This window comes from Choloepus didactylus, chromosome 2, assembly GCF_015220235.1.
Source record: "Choloepus didactylus isolate mChoDid1 chromosome 2, mChoDid1.pri, whole genome shotgun sequence".
Taxonomy (NCBI): Eukaryota; Metazoa; Chordata; class Mammalia; order Pilosa; family Megalonychidae; genus Choloepus; species Choloepus didactylus.
In genome coordinates, this window is record NC_051308.1 from 28,738,396 (window position 1) to 28,762,076 (window position 23,681).

At 35.8% G+C, this 23,681-nt stretch overlaps 1 protein-coding gene across 3 annotated transcripts in view; it reads right to left on the reverse strand.

Annotated features, from left to right (window-relative positions):
• The window catches only part of AKT3 (AKT serine/threonine kinase 3), a 413,894-nt gene extending 390,431 nt beyond the window's left edge, over positions 1 to 23,463 (reverse strand). For 2 of the 3 annotated variants that reach the window (XM_037822276.1, XM_037822269.1), the window contains exons 1-2: positions 23,196 to 23,463; positions 12,868 to 13,020 (exon numbers count right to left, since the gene is read on the reverse strand). In XM_037822276.1, the coding sequence (XP_037678204.1) occupies positions 12,868 to 12,913 (46 nt within the window). In that variant the 5' untranslated portion in view covers positions 12,914 to 13,020; positions 23,196 to 23,463. Of the gene's footprint in view, positions 1 to 12,867; positions 13,021 to 23,195 lie in introns of those variants that run through there. The other variant, XM_037822307.1, reaches the window with a different exon arrangement.
• Positions 23,464 to 23,681: the final 218 nt, after the last annotated feature.

The window sequence follows — 23,681 nt, forward strand, 5'->3', positions numbered from 1 at the left end:
CAGGTGTTCCTGGAGACTAAAGGCTATTGTAAAAGCCTAACCCTTCATTTCAGTCTTGCCACAGACTGTCTCTGCCACTGACCCACAAGTCCTTGGTATTGGCATAGGGTCCCTCGGATTTCCAAGCAGGACCCCTTTCTCAGCCATGCTCTTCCAAGACCTCTGCTGAGGGAAGGTTGTACCACGTCACAAGTGTGCGCCGGCCCACCAGGGAAGTTCTGAGCCACCGGGCTGTGCAGGGGCATTCCCAGCCTGCTGTAAAGATGGCTGAATGGGACGTGTTAATTTCCCCCTTTTCGCACAGCTCCGCCTTCCCAGCTCCGGGACAATTAGCTGTGGGTGCACTAAAGGCCACCGTCCACGGCCAATACTGTGGCATGTGCACAAGTGCTGCGGGAAAGACTCCCTGTCATACTGGGTTTCTTGGCATGGCTCTGGGCTATGGGTCAAGCTCCGGGCAGGAGTGTCCTCAGCCTGCTGGGGAGATGGCTGCAAGGGGCATGGTTTCTTTCTCCTTTTGACTCCCCTCTGCTCACCTGGCCCTGAGACAATCAACAGTGGGTGGTGGAAGCGCTATCCTCCACGCCAGACACCAAGGCGTTGGCCCAGCCCACTCCTGCTGTGCTTCACTGTGCAGTTCTCCCCATCGTATCCGCAGCTGCTCCCGGGTTTTGTTGTTTTTTTTTTAAAGAACTAATCCATCACCAAACACCAACCCACCATTTCCCCACACCGCAGCACGGCCGCCAGACTTTCAGCCGGCTCACTCACTCATTTCAGAATGCAGACTCCCTGTTTCACCAAATGCGCGGTCCCTGTGGATCTAGCAGACCTTGTCTGGCTGGTGCATCACTGGAACTGGTGTTCAGGGTCACTTTCTGATTTTTATCTAGTATTTTTCATGGAGGTGTTTTTTTGCCCTGTCTCACCTAGCCACCATCTTAGGTTCTCGATCCAAAATACTTTTTTAAGACCAACTATTTGAAAGCAGTGGAAGCACCAAAAGCTGGCAGAAACTCAAGGGAAATCAAGAGAACTGCAGTGGGTGAGATCGGCATTTATATAGCTTTTTGCCTGAGGGCTCCCTCATTCCTTGAGATTAGGGTAGAATGGCTAGAACTTGGGGAGAAAGCCACATGGCTTGAGGTGTCAGCGGATGGAGCTTAGAGGTGCCAGAAAGTTCGAAAAATAAGGGAGAAATCCAACAAAAGGGAGATGGAGGGGGAGTCCAAAATCTTGGCAAACTCCTGAATTAGGCATGCATAGGCGAAGACTCCAATAAGCACAGCAGAAAGCAAAACAGCAAAGCTTTCAACTGCTGCCCACACAGAGGAAACAAAGTTTAGAGTTTGAATAGAACCAAGGTAAATACCAGTCACATCGAAAATTAACACTCCTCAAAAATGTTCAAGGATTGATTGTGGTGATGAATGCATAACTATATGACGGTACTGTGAACAACTGATTGTACACTGTGGAAGATTGTGTGTTGTGTGCATGTATCTCAATAAAACTGAATTAAAAAAAATTGACACTCCTCAGAAAGGATAAAAGATCAAGAAGTTCTACAATATAGCATCTCAATGAACTATATACAACCAAAAATTACCCTTCATGTGACGAAACGAGAAAATGCAATTATAGTCAAAGAAAAGAGCAATCAACAGAAACTAACACCCTGAGAAACCCTAATGTTGGAATTATAGACAAGGACTTTAAAGCAGCTATTATAAAAATACTAAGGACTTAAAAATATGTGGTCATAATAAATGAAGAGATAGAGAATTTCAGTATAGAAAATGAACCTAAAAAGAAATACCATATGGAAAAATTCAGTGTATGGGCAAGCAGACTAGAGATGACAGAAATCAGTGATCTTAATAGAGTAATAAAAATAATCCTCTCTGAAAATCTAAGAGAAAAAGGTTTGAAAAAAATAAAGAGCTTCATAACTGAGGGACATACATTACCAATTGATCTACATAGCTTTAAGGGGAGTCCCAGAAATAAAGGAAGAAAACAGAGCAAAAAATGTTTGAAAAGATAATGGCCAACAACTTTCCAAGTTAAGTGAAAAATGGAAGTTTGAGAATCAAAAAAAGCTCAATAAATCCCAAGCAGGATAAACAGAAAGAAAACAATACCTAGGCACATCATACTTATACTAGTGAAAATCAAAGAGAACACTCGAAAGTAGCCAGAGGAAAAAAGATACATCATATATAGGGGAACAAAACAAAATGACCGCTGACTTCTCATCAGAAACAACAAAAGCTAGAAGACAAGGAAATGACATCTTTAAAGTGTTGAAAGAAAGAAAACTACCAAATCAGCATTCTGTATACAATACAAAAATCCTTCAAGAATGAAGGTGAAATAAAAACCCTGAAAGATAAACTAAAAATGAGTGTACTGGTCACTCTAAAAGAAATGCTAACGAAGCTCTTTAGGAGAAAGAAAAATATCAGACAGAAACCCGTTTCTATAGAAAGAAATGAGGAAATCAAAAAATTATAAATACGTGTACAAATATAAAAGACATACTTTTCTTTCTCATATTTTCTACTTTAAGCAAAAGCTATGACATTATATTGTGGGATTTATAACATGTAGATGTAATATACATGAGAACAATAACACAAAGCTCTCAGGGGTAGGGGGAGGGATACATATAACTGCACTATTACAAGGGTTTTATTTTACCTGAATAGCACAATATTAACCTTATTTACATCGTGTTAAGTTAAGGATGCATGTTGTAATTTCAAGTGCAGGATTCCTCAGCCACAGCACTATTGACATTTTGGATAGGATAATTCTTTGCTGTTTGGGGCTGTCCTGTGCATCCCTGGCCTCTACCCACTAGATGCCAGTAGTACACCTGCCTCCAATCATGACAATCAAAACTGTCTCCAGACATTGCTAAATGTCCCCTGCATGGGCTGGGGGTGGGGAGGGTGCAAAACTGCCCCGGTTAAAAATCACTGCCCTGCAACCACAAAAAAGGTAATGCAAAGAGAGATAGCTAAAATGACAACAGAGCAGAATTTCTCAAACTTTTTCTCCATTATCACCCACCTAAGGAGACTTAAGACTTTTTTTCTTCCTAACCATTCTACCCCCCACTTAAAATTTTAATACCACAGATGAATTATATATAAACTGTATATATGTTTATGCAATGTGGCCCTTTGAAGGGCTGTAAACAATTATAATATTAAAGATTTTTTGCCCTCCCCCCCAAAACCAATTCTTATTCCCTTGGGGATAATCATATACCCAACGAGAATGCATAGTGATAAAGGAATTTAAATGGAATACAAAAACAAATTAAATTAACCCAAAAGAAGGCAAGAAAGAAGGAGCAGAAGAATAATCCAAGAAGAACAGATAAGCTATTTAACGTTCTGGGGATGCCCAGGAATGACTATGGTCTATTAATATCTGATGGATATAGTAGGAACAAGTTCACAGAAATGCTGCTATATTAGGTAACTTTCTTGGGGTAAAGTAGGAACAGGTTGGAAGTAAAGGAGTTATATTAGGTTAGTTGTCTTTTTCTTACTCCCTTGCTATGGTCTCTTTGAAATGTTCTTTTATTGTATGTTTTTTTTTTTTAATTTTTTTTTCATACAGTTGATTTAAAAAAGAAAGGAAAGTTCCAAAAAAAAAAAAGAAAAACAAGAAAAAAAATATGTAGTGCCCCCTTGAGGAGCCTGTGGAGAATGCAGGGGCATTGGCCTACCCCACCTCGATGGTTGCTAACATGACCACAGACATAGGGAACTGGCGGTTTGATGGGTTGAGCCCTCTACCATAGGTTTTACCCTTGGGAAGATGGTTGCTGCAAAGGAGAGGCTAGACCTCCCTATAATTGTGCCTAAGAGCCTCCTCCCGAATGCCTCTTCGTTGCTCAGATGTGGCCCTCTCTCTCTAGCTAAGCCAACTTGAAAGGTGAAATCACTGCCCTCCCCTCTACGTGGGATCAGACACCCAGGGGAGTGAATCTCCCTGGCAACGTGGAATATGACTCCCAGGGAGGAATGTAGACCTGGCATCGTGGGACGGAGAACATCTTCTTGACCAAAAGGGGGATGTGAAAGGAAATGAAATAAGCTTCAGTGGCAGAGAGATTCCAAAAGGAGCCGAGAGGTCACTCTGGTGGGCACTCTTACGCACACTTTAGACACCCTTTTTAGGTTCTAAAGAATTGGGGTAGCTGGTGGTGGGTACCTGAAACTATCAAACTACAACCCAGAACCCATGAATCTCGAAGACAATTGTATAAAAATGTAGCTTATGAGGGGTGACAATGGGATTGGGAAAGCCATAAGGACCACATTCCACTTTGTCTAGTTTATGGATGGATGAGTAGAAAAATAGGGGAAGGAAACAAACAAACAAACAGACAAAGGTACCCAGTGTTCTTTTTTACTTCAATTGCTCTTTTTCACTTTAACTATTATTCTTGTTATTTTTGTGTGTGTGCTAATGAAGGTGTCAGGGATTGATTTAGGTGATGAATGTACAACTATGTAATGGTACTGTGAACAATCGAACGTACGATTTGTTTTTTATGACTGCATGGTATGTGAATATATGTCAATAAAATGAAGATTAAAAAAAAAAAACAAATGGGACAAAGAGAAAATAAATAACAAATAGTTATGAATAGACCTAAATTCACACTAAGAGGCATACCTAGTAAGCTAATAGGGGAGATAAAACGAGAATATTAAAACTCAATCCAAAAGAAGGCAAGACGTTAAGATAAAAGTAATAAAGAACACACGGGAAAACAGAAAACTAAGCAAGACAACAGGTTTAAACCCAACCATATCAAAAATAACATTAACTATGAATGGCCTAAACACCCCTACCAAAAGGTAAAGTTTGTCAAATGAGATTTAATAAAAAAAGCAATACCGAGACATAGCTGCCTGCAAGAGAGGTGTTTAAATACAAGACACAGATCGGCTGAAAGTAAAAGGATGTTTGAAAAAGATATAAGATCCAACAATATGCATAAAAAAACCGGAGTGACTATATTAAAGTCAGACACACTGAAGAACAAGACAGAATATTCCCAGAAATAAAGAAATTAGCATCACTGAATTATATACGTGATTGTAGTAAAAGGGGACATTTTAGGTCATGTATATGTTACTAGAATAAAAATTAAAAGAAAAAACATAGAACTGTACAACACAATGAACCCTATTATAAACAATGGACTTTATTATTAATAGTACAATCATAAAAATGTACTTTCATGAATTATAACAGATGTAACTCACTAATGCAAGCCATTAATAATAGGGTAGTAATGGGAACTTTGTGTTTTATATACTTTATGCCTGATATTTCTGTAAACCAACAACTTTTCTAACAAAAAAAAATTAATTAAAAAAATCAAATTATATAAGTTTCTATCTTAAGAGGCCAGAAAAAAGACAAATAAATTAAATGCAAAATACATAGAAAGAAGTAATAAACATAAAAGTAAGAAGCAATGAAACAGTGATGATACTGTGAGGCACTGATTGTAGGATGGTTATATGGTATGTGAATATGTCTCAACAAAATTTGCAGTTAAAAAGAAAAAGCAATGAAACAGAAAACAATGGATGAAGAAAATTAACAAAGCAAAAAGCTGGTTCTTTGAAAAGATAAATAAAATGGATAAAACCCTAGGCAAGGCGATTCAAGAGGAAAAAAAGGAGAGAAAAGAACTTAAATTAACAATATGAGGATTTAACAAAGGGATATCAATAAAGATCCTGCAGACATTAAAAGGATAAGGGAATATTAAAACAACTTTATGCTAAATAAATCCAACAACTTACATGGAATAGACAAATCCCTTGAATCCACAACTTACCCAAAATGACACAAAATGGAATAAATAATTTGAATAGCCCCGTATCTATGAAAGAAATTCAATTTATTACCAAAACTCTTCCAACAAGGAAAGCTCCAGTCCCAGATGGCTTTACTGGCCATTTTTATTGAACATTTAAGGATGAAATTAAAAACTCCTTATATTACTTTAATAAACAGAGGAGGAAGGAACACCACCAACCTATTTTATGAGTCTAAAATAGCCATGACGCAACAACCTGGAAAGAAAATTATAGACCAATACTATAGGAAACATAAATTTTAAAAAAATAAACTCCTTAACAAGAGATTAGCAACTCAAAATTGGTAATGTATTAAAAAGATACACATCATTACCAATGGAATTTATTCCAGCAATGAAAGTAATTCACCAAATTAACAAAATAATGGAAAATACCAAAAGGTCGTTTCAATAGATGCAGAAAAATCTCTTGACAAAATTCATATATACACATGATAAAAACAATCAGCAAACCAGGAATAGAAGGGAACATTTTTAACCTGATAAAGGGCAGCAATGAAAAACCTACAGCTAACATGATATTTAGTGATGAAATAATGAATGATTTCCCCAATGACGTGAGAAATTAGGCAAAAATATTCATTCTCAGCACTTTTTCTCCTGGAAAGTGAAATAAGACCAGAAAAAGAAATTAAAGGCAGAAATATGGGAAGGAAAAACAACATGGCTCTTCACAGGTGACCCAACTTTCCATGTAGAAAATCCTAAAAGTAACTCCTAAAATTAAGAAGTGAATTTAGCAAGGCTGCAGAATAACACGAGGTCAATGCACAAAAATCAACTGCTTATGGGGAAGGGGTAAGTGGGTGTGTGTGTATGTGCACGTGCATGGGTGTAACACAGCAACCTTAGAATTCTACTAATAATTCTAGAAAGCATATGAAAGTTCACTGGATGGTTCTCTCTTCATTTTGATTATTTTGGTTAAAATTTCCCAAACAAATATACTGAACTATAAGAAAAACAAAGTTTGAGGCACTTTTATAAATAAAGTCTCGGAGTTTCAATGTCATGAAAATAAATTTAATTTTCCCATGTTTATTCTCCATTTATAACAACTTCAACAGTCAAAGTGAGCTCTAATCTGTCATGTGGTTTACACAAGTCACTACCACAGCTGTTTACTCTCTATGGAAAAAGCTTGCTGCAGGGTAGTAAACAGGAAATCATACTGTCATTTTTCTTTTTCCTTAATCACTTTACAATTTATTTCTAAAGTCACATCATGAATAGAACTTGAACAAAAAAGCACACAAGTACATACAAAATAAAGGAGAAGGAAAGGCCCTAGACTTAGGTAAACACCAAATATATATATATATATATATATATATATATATATATATATATATATATATATATATATATATATTTTGTTCTCTACAATAACTTGTCAAATTTAACTAAACCACAATAATCACACATTAAAAAATCACCAAGCTCTCAATTTTTATGTTACAAAAGTATATTTTGTATTGGAGGATTAAGTTATCTTGTGAGACAACTCGCAGACTTTCAGAATTTTTTTAACTTTGGAATTACTAAACACTAACACTCTAGTTCATCTAAACAAACCTTATCATAATTCTATGAAAAGACAAACATAACTTAAAGTGCAAAATTTATGGATACCCCTGAACTGGAAACCATAAGTACAAGGCAAACTAAGGGAAAAAAATTATTTGAAAGCACAAAATGGCTTCAAAGACAGACACAACACAAAAGTTCAATTTGTTAGACACTAATGCAATAAAGACTGTAAGAAATGAACACATTTGCAGCATTTTCATGAATCAAAATCTTTTTCATGATAAAACTGTCTTAGATTTACCAGTTTCAAAACAGTAAGATTATGAACTGACTAATACATTATAGATTTTAACTTGTTATGAAGGAACTGGCTCTCCACATTTATAAATGAATATTTTGGTTAAGAAGTAATATTAAGCAAATGAAATTTTATAAATTACAATAAACCCTTGATTTACATTATTGCAATTTACTTATTCCATGATTTAAACCTTTGAAACAGATGAAATTTCTCACTTTTTAATGCACTAAGTTTCTTCATAGCAAATATTACCACTATCTGCAGTGTAACAAGCTCTAAGAGAGCAAAATTTTTAGCATCTAGTTTATAGAGATTTAGAGACACCTAGAATATACCTACAGACTGGTCCTGAAACAAGATAATACAATAAGTCTTTACTATACAAGCAGATGCCTTCTATGCTGACAAGCAGCCAAGTTGTAAGGTACTTTCCCAGGTCCACCAAGAAGGAAAATACTTCCCCTATGTCTGCTATATGACTTTTCATTCATTGTCATTTCTAACCCCAACATATCTATGTTAATATGTTATTTCAATCAGTACTCACTATTTTTCAACTGTTCCAAAAAAAAGTACAGGAAAAAAGTTTCACTATGATGTATCACCAATAACCAAGTTAGGAAAGCATTTATTCTACACAATATCAATATCTTTAATTTCTTTTTTTTTCTTTTCCAGAAAGATATACTGAAAACATCTTAATCATATTAGAAGTACAAATAAAATGATGCATCTGGAAAGGAGCTATCAAGAACTCATTCATAAATAGAGGTTTTAAGATAAAGGACTAATATTCAAAGTAAGGGATATATTATAACTTGTTTTTATACTAATACCTTCTATTGATAAGCGTACATTAAAGTTTAAAAACACTGCTGCACACATTATCTTATAACGCTTACCACCACACTATGAGAAAGAGAAGACAGATATTATCATTTTTATTTTCAAGTGAATACCAGAAAATTCAAAATTCTGGTGTACAGAGGCAGTAAATAATAATGCTCTTTTGGGAGAAACTCTTTGAACCAAAATATAGTGAAACTATCATGGGCTACAAAATGCAATTTACTGAGTGAAACATAAAATCATTATTAAAATAATACTGAAAATCTATCACTAAAAGAATAAATTAAGAATAACGGAGGGAAAAAAATGCCCCTAATATTTCAATTAATGCTGTCAAGAGTACAGTTAAACATTACCATCACAAATCCTAATTTAGTGAATGAATCTTACTGTAAATATAGAGAAAATAAGTAAAGTGCAAAAATAAATGAGAACTGGTAACAGGCCCTGCATATCAAAAGAAACTGCCAGTAAACCTTGTCTGTTCATAAATATAAACAAACAAGGATCACCAGAAATCTGAAAAAATACTAACACCACACACACTTTAAAAAAGAACCAAAATAAATAAACTGAAACGTATTCAAAGAGGAGGAAAAAAATCTTAAAATCTAATTAGAATACTGAGATTCAACACTACATATGTGTTAAATAAGAGCAAGCAGTGATGGACTAGAAAGAATTCCCTGAAATAGCAAGTGATAGCTGAAATAATTAAATAAAAGGCTGGAAAAAAAATTCAAGTAAATCTTTCAAAACATGGGGGGTGCAGGAGAAAACAAAGACATGGAAAATAAAAGAAAAATTAAGAACAGAGGATTGAAATAGAAACTCTAGGGGGGGAAGGGGGGAAGGAGGAGAAAACAGAGAAAGTAGAAGGGAAGAAACAGAAATACAGAAGATTTCCCAGAACTAATGAAAAACAAAAACCTTCACATTCAAAGGGTCTACCAAATGCTTTAATGGATGAATAAAAAAATACTATAACTTATCCTCTTTAAATTTTAGAATACCAAAGATAAAGAGGCATGGACACAAAAAGCTTCCAGAGAAAAACAGGTTACCTACAAAGAAATGATTCATATTAACATATCGGTTAAACTGGTTACTAAAAGACAATGGAATGTAACGTTCAAAATTCTGAGGGAAAATGATTTTAAGCCTTAATTCTATATCCAGCCAAGGTATCCACCAGGTATGAAAATAAAATAGACATTTTCAAACATTGTGTTGACAAGCATCCACACACATTCTTCTTGAAAAATTTACTTCAGGAAGTACTCTAGAAAGCTGTAAAAGAGAGCCCCCCCCCCAAAAAAAAAGAGGACAGACATGAGATCCCAAAAGTGTGGAACTCATCCAAGAATGTAATTAAATAAAATGATGTTGATGCTGCATCAGATCAGAAAGAAATTAGTTAATATGAGAGTTTCAACAAATACTATGAATAAAAAGCTGGGTAACCAAGTGATATAAGATGAAGAAGGCATGCACTCTTCTACCAATAAGGAGAAAACATGGCAATCAGAAAATACCAAGCCATGATCCAAACTAGAAACTTAACTAGTTTAGATCTTGAGTATCAATCCAATATAAGAAATACATTTGTTCTCTATGGATCCCATCATAATAGTTGGTTTAGCAGCATGTATTGTTTATATAACCACACAACATTGTTTACTGCTTTTCAGAATCAACCCTGACAAAATAGATAAATGTTAGAGCTGACATAAATTGGGAAGAGAATGTGAAGAATTCCCAGGAAAGATGATGAGGGGAAGCTAATTTTCTCAATTTACAAAGTGACAAGATTAGAGATAATGTCTAAATACTTTCTAAAGTTAATAAGTACAAAAACTAAATGTTTAACTATATAAAGGCAACCCCTCATCCAAAAAAAAAATAAATAAACAAAAATAAAAATTGTGAGAAGAAAGAAGGAAGAATAGTATTAAAAGTTAATTCTTCATTTTTCACACTGGGAGGCACACAATTGCTTAAGATTGATTAGTCAAAAAATAAAGTTTAAAATATTATATATAAAAATAGATAAAAATCAGCAGAAGAATTCCAACTAAAAAAAGCCTAAAATGCCAACTCTGGAATGAAACCAGTTAGAAGAGGCAGAGGGTGGAAAGATTTTTGCTTTTCATTTTATACCTCTGTGTACTATTCAGGTTCCTATATTTATATGTCCATTAATTCTTGAAATAAAAACATACACACACATGCACATGCACACAGTCATTACACTCCCCCTTCCCTGACCAATGCAGGAAACACACTAACAAATTATTTTTCACTTATTATTTTTCCCATATTCCATGTACTATACAACTTTCTATTATTATATTTCAGACCAATTACAATTAATTAAATAGACTCAAGAGCCACCATAACCCCTTGATAAAATGTGGAGACAGCAATAGGTTACATTTGAGTTAGAGCTGTCAAAGCATATTCACATCCATTATCTCATTCAGCCCTCAAAACAATCTTGAGAGAGCAGATTTTAGAGATCAGCAAAGTAAAATTACAAAAGGATTAAGTTATTGGCCACCCCAATAAAACAACATAAGAACAATGGCAAATAAAATAGATAAGTAAAAAAATAAATAAATAAATAATGTAAGAAAATTTCACACAGCACTGAAATCCTAAAATGCTTTACCAACATATAATATAAGAATAACATGAAAGAAATTAAACTTAATACAAATGGTCAGCCACTTTGGAAAACAGTTTGGCAGTTTTTATAAAGTTAAACATACACTTACCAAATGACCCAGCAATCTCATACATAAGTTATCAACCAAGAAAAATTAAAACACATCGATACACAGTGACATCTATGCAAATGTTCATAGCAGCTTTATTCATAATAGCCAAAAGTGGAAACAATCAAAATGACCATCAACTGGTGGATAAATACACAAATTGTGGTATATCCAGACAATGGAATACTACTCAACAGTAAAACGGAACAAACTACTGATTTACACAACATGAACCTTAAAAGTATTATGCTATGTGAAAGAAAACAGACAAAAAGACTACGTAATGTATGATTCCATTTATATGAAATCATAGAAAAAGCAAAATAATAGTTACAGAAAGCAGATTAGTGGTTGCAAGAGTTGAGAGGACTGACTGAAAACGGACTCAAGGGAACCTTTTGGGGTAATGAAAATGTTCTATAACATGACTGTCATGTTGGTTACATGACTGTTCATTTGCAAAACTTGTCAAACTGTCATGTAAAATTGTTGAATTTTATTGTATGTAAATTACACTTCCATAAAGCTGATTTTTTAAAACTCAATAATTCACAATCACATTTAACTACTTACAACAGCTTCTCACAATAGCTATTAACTACAGGCCTTCGGAGACTATTAAAATCAATATATAAGAGGTAACTTTTAACCAGAAAATAGATATGCAGGAACTAAAAAATCCTAAGAATGGTAGTCTTCATTCTACTCAACTTGGCCATGTGGGTAAACAGTAGCTGTATAACAACTAGTCTAAGCTCTAGATTTCTAATAAGCACATTAACCACATAACTAGATGATCTCACAGAGAAACTAAACTGTACATTGAAGAATTCTTTCCCTAATTAAAAAAAGGATGCATCTGAATTATTTATCTAAATCATTAAAAAAGAGTGAACAAGAAATCCTAAAAGTACATTACAAAAAATAAAATATGAAATTAAACATACATACCAAAAAAAAAAGCCTCTTTTCCTTATTTGGCTGCCTTCTACTTTAGGACTTTACTTACTTCATGGACTTTACTACCCCCTTTTACCACTTTAAGCCCTTTCGCTGCCACCACCCAAATTGGCTTACTGTAACTGAATACTTATGTATGTATTCACGTTTTTAAGTGCGTATGAGACAGACATTTTTCTAGATACTAAATCATTCTAAGAACATCACTCTGGATTGTAGAATTTGTGGATACCATAGAAAAATACAACACTAACTTTTTGTAACATGCATGTATACAACATACCAGAAAGTCAAACCTGACTTCACAACTAAATTTTAAATTATCAAAATTAAGAATAACAAAGAAATCCCTAAATAACAAACAAATTCCTAATACATGTTAAACAACATTTATCTCTTTCTGGACATAGCATGTCACTGTTTACATTATTAATAGCATAAAAAATATTTATCAATTCCAAGCACACCAGTAATTGTTTAGAACTCTTACCAACACTGTATTATTTTGGGTTTTGTTGAGCACTTACCCCTCTTCTGAACCCAGCCTTCTTTCACAATGGTAACATCGCTCATGATGGCTCCCCTGTGAGCCCCCAACTTGGAGAAATGGTACTTTGTGATACCAGCTTTGGGGTTTGGATTCTCTGCTGCTGCCCTTCCCACTTTGGTGATGACTCAGCCTGGAAGGAAGTATTGAAGAAAGAATTTCTTTTTTTTTTCCATTCTTGCAACTCACATAGCAATAACAAACAACTAATTCTTTGTAAATGTCTTCAACTGGCCTGACCTCACATAAAAGTCTGGCTCTTCAAACTGGGGAACTTATTAAATAGTTTTATAATGAATGCACTTCCCTGATCTTGTGACAGATTTCAAATGATAGTGAAACTTTTAACATAAGAGACTGCAACAAAAAAATGTCTTAAGAAAACCACTGTCACACCTACACAAATAATACATAAAATTTGCACAGTGATATGTTTTCGGGGTAGAGAAAAGGAAATTAAAATTAAGTGGCCTAAAAGTAAAATCTTCATGTATGGATTTTCAAAATCCCTGTAATTTCAGAAATAATTAATGGTAAAGCAATTGTAAATGTTTTTCACTGCTGTATTTTATGTAAAATGCAATGTGCCAAGAAACCACATTGATGTATCCTTATTTCAAGAAGCATTTTAGATTACATAAATACAAAATATAAAATCAATTATATTTTAAGTAGATGAAAAAAGTGAAATGAAGGAAATACGAAAGTAGAAAAAACTGAGTGTCCAAAATGTATCAGAAACTGGTACAGGTGCTTACATCTATTCTCAGGTAATTTTCACAACAACCCTGTGAGGGTACTATTAAAACTCCATTTTACAGATGGGGAAACAGGCTTGATTTCAATATAGCTAAAAAATGATGGAGCCAAGATCTGAACCTCAACTGTCTGACTCTAGAGCCTACATTCTTAATTCCAAAACTATACTACCTTAAGTAAAGATAAAAAGAAGCCACAGTAAGAGTCTACATATCTGCAAAAATTGGGCCACAAATTTGGTATAAAGCTTTCAGAAAGACAATACAATCAATTTCAATATTTACAGTATCCGTGACTTTTTATATAAAGTTGCTCTGAAGGAACACAACTATTCTTACTGGGACAAAAAACAGAAATTTATCCCATGGGTTTTCATAAGATACCTTATTGTTTAATAAGCAAATTCTTTAAAATCACCCTTACATATATACAATGAATTTCGCATGGCTATTTCTTATTGTCTCTCTTAACTGAACAGCAAATGCCAAAACACATTTGAGCAAAAAGCTTTATTTCCATGGAAGGGAACCAAAAAAAGTGATATATTAGTCTCTCAACTCAGGTTTTGATGAACAGCGCACAGCAGTAAATTCAAGGTTAGAATCCCTGGTGAATACTGAACTAGACTGGCACTCTTTCTCAATTGCAAATTAATTGCAGACCCTAATCATTTAGCAGTCAGCTAAACTGGAGACAAGACTAACATCCTCTTAAGAACCCCTGACAAGGCTGTGTGCCTAGATAGAAGACGACCCCTCTGGCATGGCAAGGGGCTAAGAAAACTATCTGTAAGTAGAGTCAAGACTTTCCTCAAGATCATTGGGGTCTGCTGCTGTAAAAGGGGGAGATTAAAATCCGGGTATTATTTTCCCAAAATATGTCAGTTAGAATATTACATTACAGAAATTCTGGGGTTAAAAGAAGAAAAAGAAAGAAATGAAAAAAGAAAAAAAATTCTGTGGTCAAATAATCTTGGATACTCCTATAAACCAAATCCTCCTTGTGAAACGTCACTATTGGCATATTAAAGGTTCTGAAATAAAGAAATACACATAACCTTATTTATCCCAGTATATCCTAAACTCATTTGAACACACAGGTCCCTCCTTCTTTTTTCTTTAGTAATATCTACTGATATCCAAAGGAACACACTTTGGGAAAATTTCATGGGATATGGCAACATAATTCAAGACAAGACCCATTTCACTGTTAGAAACAAGGAGAAAAAAAATTTTCAGTAAAAGAACCAAGACTACAGCACTAAGCCAAAGCCCACTTATAAATGTACCTAGAAGTCCCCCCAGAGAACCTCTTTGTTACTCAGATGTGGCCCCTCCCCCTCTAAGCCCACTCGGCAAGTGACCTCACTACCCTCCCCGCTATATGGGACATAACTCCCAGGGGTGTGAATCCCCCGGTGATGTCAGGAAATGACTCCCAGAGATGAGCCTGGACCTAGCACTGTGGGATTGAGATGATCTTCTTGACCAAAAGGGGGAAGAGAGATGAAGTAAAGTAGGGTTCCAGAGGCTGAGAGATTTCAAATGGAGTTGAGACGTCACTCTGGAGGGTACTCCTATGCGCTGTATAGATATCAGTCTTTAGTGTGTTGGAATGGCTAGAGGGAAATACCTGAAGCTGTCAAACTGCAATCCAGTGACTTTGATTCTTGAAGACGACTGTGTAACTATACAGACTGCATAGTGTTACTGTGTGACTGTGAAAACCTTGTGGCTCGCACTCCCTTTATCAATATGTGGACAGATGAGTGGAAAAATGGGGACAAAAATTAGATGAAGAATAGGTGGGATGGAGGAGATGGAAAGATTTAGGTGTTCTTTTTTACTTTTATTTTTACTTTGTAGTAAGGAAAAAGTCCAAAAACTGATTCTGGTGATGAATGCACAACCATATGATGGTGCTGTGAATAAGTGATTGTACACTGTGGATGACTATAGGGAGTGTGAATATATCTCAATTAAACTATATTAAAAAAAGTAAATGAACAATGGAGGGAGGAGGGGAATGGGATGTTTTGGATATTCTTTTTATTTCAATTTTCATTTTATTTTTTGGAGTAATGAAAATGTTCAAAGTTTGAGTGTGGTGATGAAAGCACAACTATATGATGATACTGTGAACAACTGATTGTACATTTTGAATGACTGTATGTCATGTGATTATATCTCAATAAAATTACATTAAAAAAAAGAACCAAGCCAACGCTCTTACCATTCACATTGCTTCTTCGGTACAACATAATATACTGAAATATCCAGATCAACTCAAAATCAATGAATTTTTGCGTTAAAATGAAATTGCCCCTAAAACATACATAATTAATATATTTAATATTAAATTGTTAAAATGTTATGTTTAATCAATAGGATGAGATTTGCTATCTTCATCAGGGCCAGTGATACCACTCATTATAGTGATGCCTTTATTCATTTGCATCTTAAAATGTTACCAAATTCCACCCATAATCACAATTTTCGGCTTTAAAAATAGCGCCTGTGTTTCTTTTGGCTAAAACGATATGATGCAGTCTCTGATTGTAACACGAAAGATTCCAAAGGTATACGACCCAGGAATTATGATCAATAGGCTAGAAATAAATGCTTTCTTATGTATATAAAAGTAATGCTATTGACTCTTAAGCAATAAACCATGTTCTTTGATTTTACTTTCTTACAATGGCAATATTCTTGCACCAAGTCATCTACAATCTCCCACTCAGTCTTCCACAATACTAAAAACACTCATCTGCAAAATGAAGAGTTAGATGTTAGGTTTCTGATTTGTTTCCTGGGGTAGAGCAAACTTCACTTCCCTAACTACTTCTACAAATGTGTACTATTCAATGAGAAAATATTTGGGGTTTTTTGCCTTTGAAGCCTATTATGTTAAATACTCCCTTGCTGGATAATCTAATTTTCCCAAATTTATAAAAAGTTTCACACAAAAATCCTGGCAAATTCAACTCAGAAGATACACAAAGCAGTTACACTAAAGGTACCTTCATTCAGAACTATTTGAGAATTTGATGACAATAATAATTACCCTTGAATGTCATTTTGCAATTTACAAAATATTTTCTTTTACTTCAATCACATTATAACTTAGGCAAACAATATGACAGTGCCTGGCACATAAGAGGTGCCTAGCCCAACAAATGTGGAATAAGTGAATGAATGGTTGAATGAAGGTATGAAATGCAGCTTTAGACAAGTAAAAAAGAATAGGTTAACCAAACTTATAAGTCACAGAGAGAATAGTGGTATTAAACCATCTTTAAAACAAAACTGAACCTAAGCATTATGGAAGAACCTGTATGTAAATAATTCATATAAAATATAATAAATATTTTCTATTCATTAAAGTATGTTTCCTACAGATCTCCACTCATTGCAAGAACTAGAATACGTTAAAATTATCTTTTTTTCTACACATTTTTTACTCCTTTTGAGTTGAGATCAAGTTTCAACTCTCAAACAAAACAAGACAAACATCAATATTGCCCAAAATCATCCATTATAGGAGGAAAAACGATACTTAAGAACTTTAAAAAGATATTTGTTTACTTATGGCAACCAACCATTCAAATTTTAAGCAAATAAATTTCTTCAAACATCTTCTAAAAACATCATTTACTTAAAATGTGTAATACACAATTTACGTCTAGTCAGTCAAACACTTACTGAATGTCTCATCTGTTACAGGGACTACAGTTGAGTACACAGCAACACAGCAAAACAAGATATTTTTAAAAATATTTTCCAAACCTATACTAATTTATCAAAGTGCTTCCATATATATCACCTAATTTGAGTCTAAAAACAAATCTGTGCTACAGCTATTGCATACACAATTTTGACACTAAGAAAACTGTTATCCACAGGGATGACATTTTTTTCCCCACAGCTACCATACCAAGTTAGGGGCACAGTGACTACCTACAAGTCTGTTCTTCTATTAGTTTGGTATGCTTTCTACCCAATAATAAGTTATAAACTCTCAAAAGTATGAAGTTAATATTTCCAAGTAATTCTAAAAGTTTTTTGCATCAAAATTTGTTTTCAAAACTCCCATAAAGCACAATGTTTTCAAATAAATTAAAAGTTAAATATAACTATGGCACCACAAATAAAATTATAACAGAAGACTAAAAGTAGGCTGACATCAAATTAAAATGTACCCCAGCAATTCTCCTTTATACAAAAAAAAAATTCATAATAATTTCCTATACTTCAAATTCTAAGTTAAAAGCCCCAAAACAATTCTACACTACAACTTTCTCTAAACTACAAACTCTGACTGTAATTATTATGTAGAATATACTTTCAATGTACCACAATTTAGTATGTACTTTCAAAATGCTAGCCAAATTGAATTAATGAAGGACAACTAATGTCCAAATACAACAGAACACTAAAACACAAATGATGGTCAAGGGTAACCATAACATAATTCATAAAGCATTTACTGATTTTAAGAAAGAGGTAAAACCAATATATGCCATGATAAATGGATAGGGCCCTATCAACCTTTTAAAAGGGTCTGTAGGAGAGGTAAAATATGCAAGTGGAAGGGAAATTCAAGGCAACTTATTCTGCCCTTTAAATGATTCTAAACCAGTCTGTGCCATTTAAGAGTTATCTGGTTAAAGTATATCATATAAGGAAGTGAGCCACACAAACTACATATTTGGGATACCTTTCCTCTCCTCAGAGTAAAACAATACACTTTACAGGATTTTCTTAAAACCCATTCAATAATTATCTTCACTGAGTTTCACACTATGGAAAAATAACGGAATAAGCACAGGAGAAAATTTCTAACTTTCACACATTATATCAGTTTTTCCAAATTGCCAGGTAAGTTCTTAAAAATCAACTTTATAAATTTTAAAATATATGTGCAAAAAAAAGGCATTTTTCCCCTCTTCTCTGAAGCATTTGCATGCCATTTCACCCTATATGTCTGTTATTAATTAAATATGAAAGCAACTTGTATTGGGTGATATATTTAATTTCCTAATTTGAAACAATTAGGAAAATGCTTATGTCATTCCAATTCATCTAAACTACTGAACATGCTACTAAGAAATTATCCACTACATTTCTCATGTAAGGTGTGGCTGTCTCAGTGTGAAGGCATTCATTAACAACATGGACAGGTAGAGAGCTGCTACTAAAAGAAAATCGGTTGTACAGTTAGCCATATTTTTCCCACAAGCATGTAAAAATCCTTCAAAAATGTGCTTTGGTGATCTCCCTGATTATAAACTGAAAAAAAAAACAATCCACACACGCACGCAAAATACAGTTGGTATATAGTCCATTAAATGCCAAAGAATCAGTTTAATAGACTTTACCTCTGATTAAACTGACAGCTAAACCAACAGGTATGGAATCCTACGACAAAGTCCATTACAAATGGTGCAATAGAAAGAGCAATGGACAGGCAAGAAACTTGGGTCCTCGTTCCCAACTCTGCCCACCTGAGTAAGGATGTATAAGGTCACTTTAATGTTCTGTGCCTCAGCTTCCTTGTCCATAAAAATCCTGATTACAAAATTAAATGAACTCTAAATAGCCCAGTAGCTCTTCCAGAGCTAATATTTATGATTCTACAAGTTAAAATCTATTATCTACTTCATGTATACATAGCATTGTAGGTAGCAGTTTCATGATTATAAATAGTTCCTATCCTCAAAAAGTTAATATATAATTAGGAAAATAAAACATTGAAAAAGCAATTTAACTTGGACAAAATTTGGGCTAAAAACTGATACTGGCAAAATATTATATTCCTCCTCTCATTCCCTAGACCCCCAAACACAGTGAGAGACTTTCTTACTTAATATAGGGAGAGGGGGATCTTCTAGTAAATCTTTTTACTTTTCCAACTCTTAATGCTAGCAAAATCTATCCATTTAGAAATGTAAAACATCTGTGGATGGAAGTAAATATAAACAGGGAATTGAAAAGAAACTGAACTGAAAAACAAATCTACAGGTCAAGAAGTACATATTAATTTATATACGAACTATTATTTGAAGATTTAACTTGATGAAATACTGTGGTGCTACAAAATATGTAAATATCTGAGTCTTTTCTTTTGGCATTTGAAACAACTGAAATGAAAAAGAATGTTGATGGATCAGTCAATAATATCAAGACAACTTCCTTACTCTATTAATTTAATTCTGGGGAAATTAATAAGTACTAGTTTATTCGAATTTAGCATCGTCACTGTGAACTTTAACAACAGGTACACACAAGTTAGGAAAATTACTAAAATAAAAATTGTTCAAAATTAGGAAAGTTAAAATGAAACAGATTTTTATAATGCCAGAGTAAGCATTTTTCTCATGTGAAAATCACATTAAAAGTCTAACAAGGGTTACAGGGGTTGTTGGTAAGATTAAATGAATTAACACATGTAAAACACATATAAGACAGTCCCTAGCACATAACAAGTGCCCACCAGGTACTGGCTAGCATTAACTCTAAACTGAATCTAGTCCTATCCCACATAAAAGACCATGATAAAATATTTAAGTTAATATCATATGATTCAGGGCTATCTCCATATGACTTACAGGGACCAGGACTTAGAATATTAATGCACACCCTGGAACCTGGAGTTAAGAACACAGCAATTTTATATGATTTAAACATTCTAACATAAATCTACAAATATTAATTACGTGCATTAATTTACATTAACTTAAAAAAATAAAAATGCAAGTCAAATTACAAAACTGATAGGTTAAAACAAATTGGTTTTTCTCTTCTTGCATTTTATGCTATTCAAATCCAAATAGTTTTTAAATTAGGCACTTTATTTTTTAATGCTTGAAACTTAATTACACTATAAAGACCAGATCCTATCAAATCATGCTAAAACTCCAACTAACACACTGTTAACAATAATTGCATTATCTTCCCAAAAGTGAATTCTGGAACAAAAGAAAATATAGCTAGCTTTTCACGTAAGTATGCAAACTTTAAGTAAACTCTAAACTTCCACAAAATCAATTCGTAAAACAGGTTCCTCTTTTTAAAGAAACCTAAACAGTTGGAAATTTCCACTGAAGTTTTTTGAGAATGAAAAATTCTCTTCTGTATAAATCAAAGGTTAGATTTTTTTTTAAATCCTTATTAAGTCCCTACTTTGCAAAAGTCTCTATGCTAAGCATATGTGTCCCATAAGTTTAACCAAACATATTTATTTAGATTTGCAATGATTCGTGAAAGCAAATTCTTTCTAATGGTAGTGATCTTCTGAATGAAATATAAATATTAAAAATTTTTATTCAAACCAGCCCTTAACACAGAAGTTCACATTCAAGTATTTGCTGAATGAAGGAATGAAGTCTTAATTAAAATATTTCAGCTATAAAATTATAAAACAAAAATAAAAAAAAAGTCCAAAGCGGAACTCTTAAAAACTCTGATATGTACATAACATGAACAAAGGGACAATGTCAAGATTGTTAAATTAAAACTTAAGGTATCTTTAAGATGGAAAACAACTCAGTAAAGTAATCCTTAATGAAAGGCTAAGTGTAGGAGACAAATGAATAGAGACAAATTTCATAAATATTTTCACAGAATTACATCAAATATTTTTAAATACTTTAAGAAAATATACTACTGCAAATCCACAATACAAACTGAAACTGAAAACTAAAATCCTACATTCATCTAAATTCCAATGTTTGTTGCCTTCAAATGATAAATGTCCTCTCTCATTTTAAAATAAGGTCAAGCCAATCAAAAATATTGAGGTCAATTCCAGTAAGAAAAAAATATAAAGAGCTTATCTTTAAATGTAACTGACTTTGTAAACTTTCAATGTCAAGATTACTTAAGATTATGTACTGAGGAAAGAAAAAATCTATAGTTCTGATACATATCTTGCATATAATTGTGTATTCAGTTATATGCCTTGGAAAACTAGTAATCTATGACTGATAAGTCATAGACATTTTGATAAAAACATTCTAACATAAATCTACAAATATTAATTTATCCACCTTTTTGATATTAATTGAATATATAACCTAATCTAATGAGTTGCCACCAAAATTGTCCACTAGACAACTGTCTATTCATTTACATCCTACTAGAAGATATCTTACCCATGCTTTACCAAATATGGAAGCATGTCTCAATTGATAGACAATTACCAATGTATTAACTTTAAAAAGTCATTATTTTATATCCCTTAGCTTCAAGATGACTAAATCCAAAGTGTAATCAATCGCTACAGATAAAAAGGTTTAATTGCTGAATTTCTATTTGGAAACTTTATCAATTACAAGCTACTGGGCTTTCAATCAAAATACCACACTAGTAAAATGAGGATTTTATTTTCATAACATCATTTTGATGTAGAAAATGTCAACATCCAACCTTGACAATGCATAAGAATCTCCTCTGCTTTCAGAAGATAAACAGTAAGTACCGGTATTTGAAAACCAGACCCTAAAGAGAGTCATTATCTCCAGCCTAACTTAGGTTCCCAAGAAATCCCAAATGAGGGGTAACTCTGCCTAGGCGTCAGGGCGAACACAGCAACCAGCTAGGCTTCAACTTGGGGCTCTTTAGGGCCCCACCAGCATCATGGCTGATGCAGACCTATGCGCAGAAGGAGGTAGACGAGGAAGAAGCTGGTTTGTTTACTTGCAGCCTGAGCCGCCGCCGCCGCCGCCAGTAGCGACAGCATCACTGGATCAGCCAAACCCAGCATCTTCCGCACATTTCTATTCTTAGCACACAACTCCCAGGCGGATCAAAACCCCACTACTATTAAAAACACAGACAAGCACGTTACCCACCTCCCACACACAGCCCCCACCCCACCAGTGCCGCCGTCTTTTCCTGTGCGCCGGCAGCGGAGTTGGGTGGAGGAGGGTGGGGGAGGAAGGAGACCCGGGGGGGACTCTTGCATCCTTGCCTTCACCCCACCCCACACGCAGACAGCCCCAGCGCCAGGGAGCGCGGCAGACAGCCCCCTCCCCCCAACCCAAACACAGATACAGGGCGCTCCACGCGTTATATAACCTTGCCGCCACCCGCAGTCGAGTCAAACGCCCCCTCCCCATGCCGCGCGGCCGGGGCGGGGAGAGGCGAGGGGAGCTACCGAGAGTTGCGCAGAGACTAGAGGCTCCCGGGCCAGGGCAGCACAGACACGGACTGTACCGCTAGGCCGGGAACACCCCTCCCCCCGGGTCCCCGCGCACTGACGCCCCCCAGCTTTCCCCGGAAAGTAAGCGGCTGTCAGTGTCATCCGCACCGGACATCCCTCGGCCTCCCCACACACACCCCAAAGCCTCCATTGACCTAGCCCCCGCCCACGCCCCTGAACGCCCACGCCCACCTCCTGGGTTATCACCACCCAGACGCCCCCGCCTCACCCCACCCCGCAGCCACCCCTCGCCTGAGGGAGGCAAAGAGGGAGGACCCGGGCCAAGGGCCCGGAGGGAGTGGAGGAGATGCCAGGAAGGGAAAGAGAGTAGGGGGCGGTGGCTGTTACCTGCAAAGGCGGCGGCGGCGGCCCCGCAGCTGCTCGGGCGGCGGCGGAGGATGGAGCCGGGGGGGCGGGGGGAGGAGAGGGGGCGACTCGGGGGTCCCCCCTCCCTCCTCCTCCCCTCCTGTCCTCCCCCCACCCCACAGAGCCTCTAGCCCCCCTAGAGCCCGGTGCGGCCGGCGGGTGGACAAGCGAAGAGCTGCAGGGGAGAAGGAGGAAGGGAGGGAACCGGCCCGGCCGGGCCGCGAAGCTGGAGCGGGAGGAGGCGGCGGCGGCGGCGGCGGCAGCGGCGGGAGGGGGAAAGAGGAGGGAGGGCGGCGGCGGGGGGAGGAGGGGGCGGAGACTCTACATGGGAATCGGATATCGGCTACAAATTCAATTCATCACCATAAAACAGCGCTCGGGCAGGGACCGGGTCACGTCGGCAAGGCGGCGGGGGGGGGTGTGGAGGCTCTGGGCTCCCGGGCGCGCCCGGCGCGGGTCTAGGGTCTG